Source organism: Alligator mississippiensis, chromosome 7 (assembly GCF_030867095.1).
Source record: "Alligator mississippiensis isolate rAllMis1 chromosome 7, rAllMis1, whole genome shotgun sequence".
In the NCBI taxonomy this organism is placed as follows: Eukaryota; Metazoa; Chordata; order Crocodylia; family Alligatoridae; genus Alligator; species Alligator mississippiensis.
In genome coordinates, this window is record NC_081830.1 from 80,522,531 (window position 1) to 80,537,116 (window position 14,586).

Genomic DNA, 14,586 nt, shown 5'->3' on the forward strand with positions numbered 1-14,586 from the left:
TCACATTCACTCTCCCCTTTAAAGATGCGGGGTTAGAGAGGTCAGGACTAAATGGCCACGTGATTTCACTGTACCTCAGTTTGCCAATATGCAAAGTGAGTGAAGTGATCCATACCTATCTTGCAACCAACAAATGGACGTATTTCCCATAGCCGTCATTTATCATTAGATGGGGTGGACCGGTTGAATTTAGCAAATGCTTGCTCCCTTCGGACCTTCCCATCCATGCAGCATCGTTACTGGGATGCATGCATTACTCAGCAGGGTGCCAGGACAGATCGGTGGTCAGCCACTTCCTCTTGGTGTTTTGGGGTGGAAGTTTCTGTCCGGAAGTGTTGGGAGATTGGTGCAGCTCCCTATGTTGCAGGGGTGGGCAGTTATTTCGGGCGGGGGGCCGCGTACTGAGTTTGGCAAGCCATTGAGGGCTGCATGACAGGTAGCCAGGGGCAGATAAATATTAATTTTCTCAATTATTAGGGGCCCTGTGGGCTGGACAGAATGGCTTGGTGGGCTGCATCTGGCCCATGGGCCACATTTTGCCCACCCCTGCTATATTGGGTGGTGGGTTGTACAGAGATGGGTGTCATTCCTAGGTGAAATTCCTATTTAAGGAGCAGGACTCAGAGTGACAGGACCCCTTCCTGTGTGTGAAGGGGGATGTTGTGAAGGAATTGCTGTCCTGGGTAGAAAGTGTTTGCAAGTGGAAGAGGAAATATAGGTGTCTGAAGGGGAGGTGCGGGGAGATTTCTTCCAAGTTGGGTGTTTGGCAGAGGGGAATACCCCTTTCACAGCCTAAGACTTATTTTCATTTACATCTCCTTCATAGTGTTCATTTAAGAGTTTGATAAGGGCACATGGTGGTCCCTGAGAAATTTTGAGGGCTGATATTGGTCCATGGATCAAGAAAGTCTGGGAACTTTCGTGAACCATTGCTGTAGTCCCCACCACGTGCATGGTTTTGCTACCCAGTTTGTCACCCTGTAGACTTTTGAACGTGGTGTCACCGTCTTTCCAGATTGTGTGAGTCAATAGCTCGCCTGCTGCTTTCTCCCAGGAGAAATAGCTCTTCTGTGAGTAACCACAACTAACTTATGCAGCTTCCACATTTAGCCCGTAGCCTGAAAATGTCAAATGGTTGCCATACCCTGCTTATCAAGAAGGGTTGAGTGTGCTCATGGAGTCACCTTGGAAAAGAGAGAAATGGTCACCAAGAAAACAAAATTGTAAACAAAGTCTGGAAATGCCTGTGGATTGACAGTGGGATATATTTTTATTTAGACTGACCACCTCCATGCTCCCTTTAAACAGGAAACAAACTTGCCTTCTCCGGAGAATGCAGTAGTTGGAAACTAGGCGGAAAAGAAAAGAGACCAGGAGCGATGCTATGTAAACCATCTGGCTTTTGTATTTACATTGCAAAAATCTTTATGCTTCTCTGAAAACTTCAGCGGAACTGTGGTTAGCTGGTGGTAAGAGTGGATCATCCATTCTGACCCTAAAACCTATACAGGATTTTAAAATGAGCATCTGTGCTGTCCTCAGCGGTTCACCCGGCTTCATAGGTCTTGATCATTTAAAGTGTGATGAGGTTGGGTTTTTAAAGAAAATGTATAGCTAATACAAGAGGATTATAAATAAAGCCGAGACAAGGCTTGTATGGAATAACTGAAAGGTATGACTTCTGCCTGCATCACTATAATGTCTAGGTGCTGAAGGTCTGAATGACCTGGTGATCTGATTGTAGGTTTGAAAGACCTAGACCTTCTTGCCCTCACCCGAGGTGGGGATTTGAATCCTACAAAGGTCAGGTCAGTTGTTTGAAGTTAAGTAAAGCAAGGTTTTGCTATGTGTGACTCAAATGAACCTGAAAAAGCAAAGGTTATCTGTTTTGGTTATGCTTTAAAAAAAAAAAAACAACCCACCAAAACCCCCCCAAAATGGCATTTGTTTGCCATAGTAAGGTTTGTACCTGGTTCTTGAATAAAACATAATATTTTCTTCTATTCTGTCTTCCTTACCCTCCTCTCCCTCCTACCATCGCTGCATTGCAGTCTTCTAGTCACCAGTTTCTACTCACTACTGAAGAAGTAGGAGCATTGCAATGGTGCTGTATGTGTATAAGACCCAATTCACAACCCTTTCTAATGCGATCAGTCCTTTGTAAATAGTCCCCTTGCTATTAATTGGACTCATTAGATGAAGAGGGACTGTTTGAGGTTTGTAGGACCAGGCCATAAGTGCTCCGGGGCCTTCAGGCTCTCCAATAATACCTCCTACAAAGGGAACTGGTGTATAAGTGGTGAAGCAGTATGTGATGTATATGGCTACCATGTGATGTGGTTGGCCTTTAGCAAATAGTTGGGATTATGGTCTGTACGTGTGTCTATAAAAGGTTTTGTCTCACTTCATCTTGAACGTGCAAAGCTCACTACAGCCACGCACCGTGCGTTTTGGAGCAGTGTCTGCGGCTACAGCAATTGAGACAAAGTAAAATTTAAGCAAAAGGGCAGCAGGCAGTGACTTGGGATATGTTGCCTTCTCTTTCTTACTTAGCAAGGATGCCCTGATAACATGGCATGGCTTTGTATTTTCCCTTTGCACCTGTGAAGTCCCATGTAGAAAGCACATTCCACCCCCCGCCATCCACAAGAGAAACACGGACGCAGGATTTGCTTTATCTGCATCTAATGTGTAACATTAATGTGCATCTGTGCCCTACAAAACCAGCAGCATTGAGTCTATCAGTGTTGAGTATAAAGTGTTACCTGAAGGGATGCTCTGTGCAGAAAAAGGGTGGCCTGGGTGAACTCAGACTTGAGAGATTTGGCTTAAATTCTCCTTCTGCTACAGACTCATTTATTTGTTTTGGACAAATCTCTTATTCTCCCTGTGTATAATTTCTCCATATGTAAAATGAAAAGTTTAATAATGTCTTTCTTTTAGCATAAGGCTGGCTATCCACAGAGCTCTTGGAAGCAGGGTTTGGCCTTCATTTTTCAGGGAAGGCTGTGGAAATCATAAAGGATATAAAGAAAAGAGGCAAGGGATGACCTTTTCCTGCCATTCTTTCATTTTGTCTATTTAGACTGCAAGCTCTTTGGGGCAAGGGCTGTCTCTTCAGATATGTGCCTAGCATAAGGGATCTTGGCTGGGATGCTTATGACTAAAAGGTTACACTTTTGTATAGTCCTTTTCACATTCAGGTTAATCTTTGAGCCAAGATTATTGTGATGGGTTTCCCTTCAGAAAATCGGGATCGTAAGGCTGCCACAAAGTAGGACAGGGACTTGTGCTTCATGAAAAAGATGTGGGTAAGGTGACAGGAAGGAAAAAGTACAGGATGTAATCCTGGCCCCAGGGAAATCATTGGGAGACTAGCCAGGATTTCACCCACAATGTCTGGGAGGAAAGGTGCGTGCACCTATAACAGCATCGGTGTATAACAGCTTGGTTAACAGACGCCAGCAGTATGTCTGCCTCATTCTGGTTGGCATTAGGAAGTGCTCTCTGAAAACCTGTCTGCCCACTTACTTCTACTCCACGCAAGTCTGCTGTGCTGAGAAAAGCCACATAATAACTAGCAGTGTTACTGGAGAATTGAAGAGAAGATGCCCTGTACTCTCCAAGAGCATGAACATGTAAGATGAAAGCCCACCGTGCTTTTGTGAGGCCCATTCTTTGTTCTGCACCTTGTAATGAGAACAGCACTCGATTAGAAAGGGCTTGGAAAATGTATCCAGCACCCACTAGCCAGAGGCATGGCTGGAAAGGGGTCTGACAGCAGTGAAATACTGGAGGAATGCCTTGCTGAGAGAGCTTGCAGCTGAGAAAGGAAGACGCTGGGACCTTTCTTTATCTGCACGTCAATCTTTCCCATCAGCACTGGGAGTGGGCACGTCTACATGTGCATTAATGTACTGTAGTTACTGCACATTATGTTTAGTACCTGTAATAACAGGTACTACTGCAATGCGCAGTAACCGGCGCTACTATGCAGTAGTGCCGGTGCACGCTTTTTTGTAACGCTGATGTGCAGTAGACTAATTCTCCTGTGCATGAGCACGGTTTTTGCCTGCCATGCTAATGTGCAGTAGAATTAGCCTACTGCACCCTTTGTGTCTTGTGTAGATGTGCCCAGTATCACTTCCATCCAGGAAGAGCACACACCAACTGCTGAAGCTTCCTTAGCCTGATGAAGGGTTTTTGAACCCGAAAGCTTGCTTAATAACTATTCTCCAACCATTTGGGTTGGTCTAATAAAAGATATCAAATTCACCCAAGGAACCTTGTCTGCCTATGTCCTTAGACCAACACGGCTACAACCTAAACCCCTGCAGTATCACTTCTTAGTTTTATGTTCCATTATTCCGTGGATAGAGCAGTCGCCTGCCTCCGTTTTGTTTTTTTCATAGTCAGAAGTTGAGTAAAACTGGAGCTGATTCTTGATGATTTGCCTGGTCCCCACAGAGATCTGAATAGGAGCGGTGAAATGGGCTAGAAACTTGCTTGAATTTAAATCAGAACAGCTTAGAAAAGCAGCGACCAACAGCCACAGCACTTAAGCGGTTGATCTGTCCGTATCCTTCCCATTTTGTTTGTAGCCAGAAAGCTAGAAATGCTATATATTATTTTAAGAGAAAGCTCAGACTCTGTTGATCTGTTGACTTGGCAGCTCCCATTATACGCATTTTTCAGGTCGAGTTTTCTGCTCTTAAAGTAGGAGTTTTTCAAGACTTACTGGATTCCATTTTTACACCCTTGCTAGACCTTTGGGACAGGTTCCTGCAGCACTGATCAACCCTTGCTATATGGCACGGTGGATTTTTAGAAGGAGCATAGCTCTCTATACGTCATACAGCGATAAGGTGGCAATATAATAATTGCTAATGCTTCAATGTTTGGTGTGCAGAACTTTCTGTGTTTGCTGCTGTCTTTTTGTCTGTCCGGTTCTTCCTGTATGATAACTGCTTTCTGCAATTCCTTGCAGGATTCTGAAGGAGGTCTCTACGTGTGCATGAACACGTTTCTGGGATTTGGAAGGGAACATGTTGAAAGGCATTATCGGAAAACGGGACAGTGTGCATATATGCATCTGAAACGACATGTGATAGAGGTGAGATTTGCAGCTTTCAAACCAGCTTTGTTGGGAAGTTCCTAGGACACGCGCGCGCGCACACACCATTTCTTGGAGAGGGGCCAAACCTGCAATGTCAGATGTGACCCTCTTCAAATATTGGGCTGGATGGGTATTAATTTCATACCCCTGGATCCAAATCCAACCCTGCTGTTTTGATTCTGGGCTGGATCCCAACCCACCAGAGGCCATACTTTTAAAGGTATTGTGTTGTGTACCAACAGGTTCACATAGACATCTGAGTCCTATTTAAGGCACCTGCCACTGATTTTGCTTAGTGCCCATGTGCATCTTTAGTTACCTAAAATACCTTTTTGAAAACCCAGCCTTTGGTGTCTGTTTACTTGTTCTGGTTCAGATATGGCTGGAATCTGCTGAGGACAGAGGTTTTCTTGGGATTTCAGAGCAAGATGGCAGGAATTTACCAAGAGTAGCTCTTGCCCCAAAGGCTTTCATTGCAACTGAATCCACGTGAACTGTAGTCCTGGCTGAACCCTTACTTAAAGTGGACCCAAAATCCACAGTAACCTAAATCAGTCTTCTATACACACATGCGTGCATGCAAGCACATGTGCACACGCATGTTTCATATTATCTGCACTTCCCTGATTCCCAAAGACTGATCTCCTTTGTATAGTCATGTGTATTTGTTTGGTATCTGCTGCATGGCTGCATTTGGTATCTGCATGCAGTGGCTTCATTTCCCTGACATTATTTTACTGCAACCTACTCCTGCTGGACTGGTCTGGATCTAGCAAATGTTCTGGTGAGTGAATATAGTACTTTTGGTGATTTAGGTTTTCACATGCATCTGCCAGTGCAACTTGCCCCTTACCTCAAAGCCTGCTTATCGTGGTCATTGGAGTTTGCTGGTCTTGCCAAAGTGCTTGAAAATGCAAGAACAAACTGGGATTAAAATGAGGCCTCCAAAACTCCCAGCATAGGAATCTTGGTGAGGATATGAATCAAGATTTCTAGAAGGTAAAAGTGAGTACAAGTGACTGTCTTGTCAGGCATAAGAAGTCTGGATCATTTGAGGAATTAAAAAATTCCCAAGGTCCATTATTTTTTTTTAAACACACTGTTAGAAATATTAGCCCTTGTGCCATGCTTGAATTCAAACCCAGGTGTTTGTATCCCGCTATGGTAAAACCGTTCAAAGAGTTTGATCGGCAAACATGATTTCTCCTTCTCTCCACCTGACTTGCTGTGCAATGCTTGTGGATATCATATTCCACTCCATAGGTCACTGTAACTTTTGCAATTTGTACCACACATTGGAATCCTTCTGGATGAGAGAGGCTACAGAAATATCCAGTATAATAGCATTACTGTTTCTTTGGAAAAGATTGGATGTCTAGAACAGTGTCCCGAAGTTATGATTTATTTTGTGCATGTATATGCTTGCTTGAATTTGTCTCCAAAGCTTTAGCTATAGTGAATTGGACTGCTTGTCTGATTTAACATTTGCTGGACAACATCATCATTTCACAAGTCTCTCTGTTACTGTGCAAATTGTTTGGCATTAGGACACCAACAGTAATTAAGTGAATTAATTGGAACCATAAAAGATGCAGTTACTTGATTATATTTGTCTACACAAGCTTACAGATGGGTTTATCTTGAGGTCAGAAAAGATTCCAAGTTTCCCCTGTGCTTTTTATGAGCAGTTCACAGAGCAGTGCAAACCATCAGGACTTCAGCTGAACAGCTTTTATGAAGGACGTGGTGCCGATTCCTGGGTATTCAAATACCAAGTGCTTGGCAGTGTATATGACGGGAAAGCCTTGAGGCACTGAGTGTACTGATTTGGGGTCCTTTTGGCCAGGCTGCTATTCTTGCCTGTGGTTATATTGGGATCATCCATGCAGGATACAGCATGAAGTCTCTACCTGCTTCCTGAAGTGTATGAAATGCAGTATTTACCCAAATTTAAGACTACCTCCCAATAATTGGATTCAGTACATGGAAAATATATATAAATTTGTGGGTTTTTTTGTATATAGAATCTAGTTATTTGAGGGTCATCTTTAATTCATCCCCTGCCACTACTGCGAGGGGGGTGGAACAGGTGGTATGAGAAAGTTAAGCAGCTTGCCCCCTGTTTGTGCCTGCTCCTTGCTATATCTGCTCCCTGCCTTCCTCCTGCAGCCTCAGGCCCCTTTCCCCTCTGCCTCAGCTCTCTTTTCTTCTTCCCAACTTCTGCTCCCTCCATGCTTCCCAGCTCTTACCCTTGTTCTTTGCTGGCAGACTTCATCCCTGGTCTGTCCTGGGGCACAGAACATGGCCCTCACCCAACCCTTGTAGCAGCCTTGTGGGCTGCACACTGCTGCTACAGGGTTGGACTAGGAATGTGTTCAGTGCTCCAGGCTGCAGCATGGATGGAGCCTGCCTGCACAAAGCAAGGGCAAGGGGTGGGGGGAAGGAAAAGGGGAGGTGGGAGGCAGAGGCTGCGTTGATGGGGAAGATCGGTGGGAGTGGGGAGATGGCTTGCAGAGGTGCTGGCTGGTGGAGGGGCAGACAGGAGCTGCAGCTACAGCCTTGACCCCAAATAGGGGCTGGAGCCCCAGGCACAGCAGCTGCTGTCCCCCTGCCCTTGTACTTGATTCTAAGATGAGGAGCTCCCCCACCTGTTAAAAGGGGAAACCTCGTCCTAGAATCAAGTAAATGTGGTAAGCATCCCTCGTGTCCTGGCATAGCTTGGTGAATGAGCAAGGGGCACATCCATAGACTTCAATGGAGCTGGACAATTTATGCCAAAGCTGGACCTGCTTGGAGATTTCTACTATGGCATCCTCACAAACGCATGTGCGCACGCCGGTGCTATGGTCACAGTACTAGTTGACTTAATAAAACTGAATTTTTTAGCAGTCACTTGGAAATAAGCCACTTGCTGCCAGCCTTGCCTGTGTCGACAGTACTGTGCAAAGCAATGATATGATGCATACAGTGTTTTCAGCTTGGTGCTGTTGCTGCCCTAAACCCTGTAGAGCATGAAACTAATGCAGAAAAGCGTAAGATTTGCTGCCATGGTTGGTGTTCACATAACATATGGTGAGGGACCCTGTTAAAGAGCACAGATAAACAGGTAGCTATGTGCCTTCCACAGCTGTGCAGTTTGTAGCATCATCAAATAAATAGTTCAACTAACATGGAGAGGACGTGGCACTCATGTAAAGACTTGAAAGCACAGCTGCTCTTTATTGAAGTTCCTGCTGTTGACTGCCTTGCCTTGACCATCTCCTGGGATGCCACACTTCTTGGACACTCTTATTCTATGTCACACGACCATGACTCTGGGGAAAAACTTTGTTTTTTAATGTTCTGTCTTCCAAAAAGAAGGTGTATGTTTTATTTGGAGGCATGTGTTATGCTAGAAAATACAGTAATGACTGGTCACTGTATCCCTTCTGGGTTGCAGAGAGTTCTCACTCCAGTCCCACAAGTGGGTAAACCAATGTACACATTTTCCAGGCCTGATTTTCCAGAAGTACTGAGTGTTCGCAACTCCGGTCCAAGTTAAGGGAGCAGCCTGTATTAAGCTCCTCGGATGTTCAGACTGAGATGTTTTGACTTAGGCAGCCAAAGTGGTGACACCCAAGATGAGTGGCTGCTCTTGAAAACTTTTTGGCCTTAGTGAATGACTTGCTCACGGTCACATGTGGAGTCACTGGAGCCTGGTCCCAGCTTCCCAGTCTTGTGCTGGAACCATTGAGATAAAACGTGTTCTTAAAGCTATGAAGTTGTGGCATATGTGGGGGGCCCAGCAATCCGTAGCGTATCATTTACTTCCATCTGTAGATGATTAAAGATGACCTTTTTAACAGGAAAAGGTGCTATGCATGTCGGTTTGTAATTTTACTTTATGGAGAAAAGGAGCTACTCCAGCTACCTACGGGATTAATACATCTGAACAGTAGGTTTGTATTAAATGTGGCCATGAAATACAGTTGGCATCTGTTCTTTGCAAAATCATATTGATGAATCTAGCCGGTTGCTTTGGCGGAAGCTTTATTTACATGGTAAAGGGAACCACCCAAAATATGTGAACTCTTCACCTTCTAAGCAACAGGGACCAACACAAACTTTCCCAAGCGTGACAGATTCTTGGCTGGTCCCTTTCCACCTGTCATATACCAATTTTATTTAAAAAAAAAAAATAGTGCAACAAATCTTTCCCCACACTTAAAGCAGCATGAAATTATAATACGGTGGCATAATAGCTACCAAAATTGTTTTCGTGGTTTGGCTTAATGGCACCTGATTTTGAACGGTTTGGGAAGAGCAACGTGGTGTTTGCCCTGCTGCCAGTATTTTCTCCATTGCTTTACAGAACACGTTGAGGCTCTTTGGACTGGGAAAAGCATGACCTGAAATTTGAAATCTGCTCAGTTGCTGGAATTACCTGGCTCGGATGTTAGGTTTTTTTGCTATGTCACAAATAAAAATAATTGGTCTGTCACAAGTTTTGCTCTGTAGGGGTCACTTCCAGGGACTTGGGTGGGAGCAGTCTCAGATTTAGGGAAGTCATTTAATTTTGGGTAGTGGAATGAAGTGGACTGGTGGCCCGCGTTATCGGTAATGAGAGGCAGAGCTTTTTGTGTCAGACTTGTCCTTTCCGATCCACCCCAGTCATTAATGAACAACGTTGCCGTCGGATGGTATTGGAGTCTATAAATTATATGATGGTCTTTTAGGGGACAGGTAAGCCACCATCACCGCTACCAAATTGGTCAGACTTAGTATCCTCCTGTATGGATGGAGAAGAGTAAATAGACCTAGAGAATGGCCTTTCTCACTCCATGAAGGTGGTACCACTGGATCAGGGTGAGCTCCGCTGGCAGAGGGGTATGAAGGAACTGGTATGGCCACTGTCCCAGCTCTGTCCCCTCCTCTGCCTATTTGGTGTCAGTCTGGCACCTTTCACCAGGTTTAACCTTGTACCTGCCTCCTTCTCCCAGACATCTGCCATGCTCACACTGGTATCTCCTTTCCTTGTCGAGGGGATGGCAGAACAAAGTTTTGGGCGGTTTGGTTCCTCTTTCTTCTGCTTGGATTTTTAACTGTGTCTTTTTCCTTCCTTTCCAGAAGGTAACAGGGGCTGCAGGTGGAGCCTTACCCAAAAGGAGTAATGGGAAGCTATTTTTAGGTATCGTAAGTAGCTATTTTCACACAGTCCTTGTGTCTAGCCCTGATGTGAGTGTGTCAGCTTTCAACCTGGTCTTGTCTCTGGCTTGGTGTTTTAGGTGGGATTATTTTTTTTAGTTTGTTTGAATGGTTCAGAATGAAAAAATGACATTTTATTTTTATTCTTCCAGTAATTAATGATCTTCAGACTGTATTTGGCATTTTAACCTTGTAGCTTATTATATATCTGTTGGAATAGGGTCTCCTTTACGTGCCTACTTTAGGTGCACCATCACAGTCGATCTCGTTTCTCTGAAATGTTACTGTGACCTGGTGGCTTACAGAGAACCAGCTTGGGGCCCGGGGTCTGTGCTCGCCTGTCGTTGTTCATGGATATAGCCCTGTTCCCTTCAGTGGAACTGTTTGAACAAGTAATTAGTCACCCGAGTCCTCACCTGGGGCCAGAGCAATTAATATGGTATACACATGTAATGACCATCTGTAATAAGAATATACTTAGTCTGTCTGTCCAGAGCACTCCGGTTGTCTCCGCCGCCAATCACAAGGCTTGGTGAAACTACCAGTCAGAGCCTGCCTGCATCTCCCATGGCCAGAGAGCAAGCTGCTGGTGGGTCGTGCAGCCCCTGATGTGCAGGGAACCCCGGGACCGCCTGGGCAGGGTGCCAGCCAGTGGGTGCTGCCCGGGGGGTACCGCCGCTGCAGAGGGAAGCATAGGGGATGGCTGGCTGCCCCAGAAAGGCAGTGTGAGGGTGGCTGGGTGTGCTGGCAGGTGGAGAAGGTGGCGGGGATGGTGCATGGGGCACTGCCCAAGTACGCCCAGGCTTCTAGCACCCCATGCACCGTCCCTGCCGCCTTCTCTGGATAGGGCCCTTGTACACAGGAGGAATATCACTGTCATTTTTTTACGTAGCAAACTAAAATACATGAGCTGTGTTTTAGTTTGGAACATAAAAAAAATCATTTCAATCAAAATCTGCCGCTGAATGTGTTCACTGTTACAAAATTTAATCATAACATGCTGTCAACCGTGTACACAGTTATGCAATTAAATCATTAAAAAGAGCAATTAAACCACTCAAAGGGGCAACTTCACGTGTACAAGGGCCCTCTTATTCTATGACTAGGAACAAGTCACAAGGTCAGACTTTTGACAAAATATGTATTTATATCCCTAAGCCCGCGTTGACACATGGACAGCTTTACGTAGCCTTCTCGAGGGTGAGAAGCGTCGATTCTGTGAAAGTATTCGGTCAAAGGATAACTAAAAATCCTGTATTTAAAGAAATACTTTTGCAATAAAAATTTAATTGCAAATGTTTTGCAGGTTTCAGCTAGTCGTTTCACTTGTACGTGCCTGGTACGTGTCCCTGGTCTAAGGAGTACTAGAACATGAAAGAGAGAGAACGAAACTGCTTAGGGATTTCTCTCTTTTAATTCTCTCTCATTAAACCCCAATATTCTTTGAAATCAGTTGATTTATGGATGATTTGAGAAAGCTTAAGGCGCCGCGCACACACTGCACACACACCTCCACTCTAACCCTTTTGTTGCCTCTAGTGTCTTTTGCAATTCATTATTTATTTTTATTCTTTTCCCCTTTCCCTGGACCGCAGGACCACTACTGCAAGTGGCCTAACACAGCATGCTCTTTCAGTGGTGAAGGGGTTAAACGTTTTCATAGATCATTTCCGCTCTTGTGGTGGAGGTGGGGGGGGACAATAGCCTGACATCCCCTTGGAGTTGCTTTGATATGTGGGCTGTGTAGTTGAGAGGCCTTGCGAGATTGTGATCAATTCAGTGTTTTTTATTTCATGTTGGAGTAAGCATGGCACAGAGTGCTTGGAGCAAAGAAAGGCAGAGTGAGCGAGAGGGCACACGCCAGTGACACTCCTCTGGTAATCAGAGGAAGATGTTGTTAATGAGAAGTTAGTCAGCAGGAGTAGGCTTAAATGCCTCTTCCTAGTGGTTTGCATTGAAAATAATTTTCAATTAACACCCAACAATTGCAAAGCAGCCGCGGAAGCCTCCGAGAGCAAGCAGGCAGTAAGGGAGCGGTGGCTTTGCAGCGCTAGCAATGTGCGTGATCAACAAGACACGTGAAAATGCTCCGAGAAATGCGGGGCCAAGCTATGTTGTTGTGGATTTACTGCATGCTTTGGAGGCTGCCGTTGCTGGGCTTCATGGGCACGTGTTTTTAGGGTTGCCGATGCCAAGTCAGGAGCCTGTGCAGTCTGCTTAAACAGCACCAAGTCCTGCCTCTTCTTTAAATTCTGCCCTGACGCTGGCTCTGCCTGACTCTGCTCCTATGAGGATGAAGCCAGTGTGGGGTTTCCAACTAATAGGTTTTCCTGCCTTTCCATTTCTGAGTCAGTGACATTTTGTCAGGGATGAATCTGGTCCTTTGAACTGCCACTGCTACTTCAGGATCAGGCAGATGGGAGGTTTCTGGAGGTTTTGCTCTTCCAGAGCACTCTGCACAGCCCTTGCTGCTTGGGGAATGGGCTGACGCTAGGTCTCATTTTAATGGCCTCGGGTGGTACTTGTATAGAAATGCCGAGAACCCCCTGACACTCAGCATCTTAAAGCACTTTGCCATATTCAATCGTTGTCAATGCCTCTGTTTGTCTGGGGCTCCATAGAAAGATTATATTCTTACCAAGTCGGGGCTTATGGGGAAGCAATACATTGCTCTGAGATCGCAGTGTTTTGAGGTGTGTCTGTGAGCGAGTCCCTGCTGCCCCGAGAGACTGGCTTTATGAACAAAGTCAATCCAGTTTAGGCAGTTGTTGCATTGCTACTTATAATCCTCTTTGATATAAGGCTACTGGGGATATTAATTCCCCTCTGTATTAGGAAAACCTCTTTCAAAGCTCTTCCCACATGTTCCAGTGCAGCTGCTACCCTGAGAACAAACTGGAAATGAAGAAATAAATAAATCTGAAGGACCAAACTTGACATGGCCCCTCTTCTCCAAGACACTGAAAGAGCCGCAGTGGTGAGCAAGTTCCAGCTTTCCGCAAAAGCGCTTGGTATCCACGTTGGGTCTCTAGGGGGATGTCTGCATTGCCATCAAGAAGCATAGTTGCACACAGGTACCCAGCTGCACACTTCTAGTACCCATTAAAATGAGACCTACTGTGAAGTATTCAAAGTAGACCAGAAGTGGACTGCAGTGAAGTATTCAAAGTGGACTGCGAAGCGGACCAGAAGTACTTCCAGTCCACTTCTGGGTCCACTGCCGAGCATGTGGTGGTGGCGGGTCCTGTGCTTCCGTGGGACGCTGCATCCTCCCCAGCATCGCAGCATTCATGAGCTGTGCGTGTTACCTCAAGGTATGTGGAAAAAACATTGAAAGCTGTGTCTGTGTCCAGATCACTGATTCTCTGAATCAGAATCGAATCTTCAGATTTGGATTCGTCCGAATCGAATCGGGACAGTAATCCGAATCCAAATTGAATATGGCCCGCTTCACACCCCCTTAGTTACCAGGTTCATAGATTCATATGATTCATAGATGTTAGGGTCGGAAGGGACCTCAATAGATCATCGAGTCCGACCCCCTGCATAAGCAGGAAAGAGTGCTGGGTCTAGATGACCCCAGCTAGATACTCGTCTAACCTCCTCTTGAAGACCCCCAGGGTAGGGGAGAGCACCACCTCCCTTGGGAGCCCGTTCCAGACCTTGGCCACTCAAACTGTGAAGAAGTTCTTCCTAATGTGCAATCTAAATCTGCTCTCTGCTAGCTTGTGGCCATTGTTTCTTGTAACCCCCGGGGGCGCCTTGGTGAATAAATCCTCACCAATTCCCTTCTGCGCCCCCGTGATGAACTTATAGGCAGCCACAAGGTCGCCTCTCAACCTTCTCTTGCGGAGGCTGAAAAGGTCCAGTTTCTCTAGTCTCTCCTCGTAGGGCTTGGTCTGCAGGCCCTTGACCATACGAGTTGCCCTTCGCTGTACCCTCTCCAGGTTATCCGCATCCTTCTTGAAGTGTGGCGCCCAGAATTGCACGCAGTACTCCAACTGCGGTCTGACCAACGCCCGATAGAGGGGAAGTATCACCTCCCTGGACCTATTTGTCATGCATCTGCTGATGCACGATAAAGTGCCATTGGCTTTTCTGATGGCTTCGTCACACTGCCGGCTCATGTTCATCTTGGAGTCCACTAGGACTCCAAGATCCCTTTCCACCTCTGTGCCACCCAGCAGGTCATTCCCTAGGCTGTAGGTGTGCTGGACATTTTTCCTCCCTAGGTGCAGCACTTTGCATTTCTCCTTGTTGAACTGCATCCTGTTGTTTTCTGCCCA

The 14,586-nt window shown here is 45.7% G+C and overlaps 1 protein-coding gene across 4 annotated transcripts in view; it reads left to right on the plus strand.

The window, feature by feature from the left end:
- The window catches only part of USP13 (ubiquitin specific peptidase 13), a 75,560-nt gene that overhangs the window by 8,658 nt on the left and 52,316 nt on the right, over positions 1-14,586 (plus strand). For all 4 annotated transcript variants that reach the window (XR_002087435.2, XR_009463532.1, XR_009463533.1 and 1 more), the window contains exons 2-3: positions 4,988-5,113; positions 10,223-10,283. Coding sequence is in view for 1 of the 4 variants with exons in the window: in XM_014606236.3 (XP_014461722.1) it covers positions 4,988-5,113; positions 10,223-10,283 (187 nt within the window). In the remaining 3 variants the exon portion in view is untranslated. The remainder of the gene's footprint in view (positions 1-4,987; positions 5,114-10,222; positions 10,284-14,586) is intronic.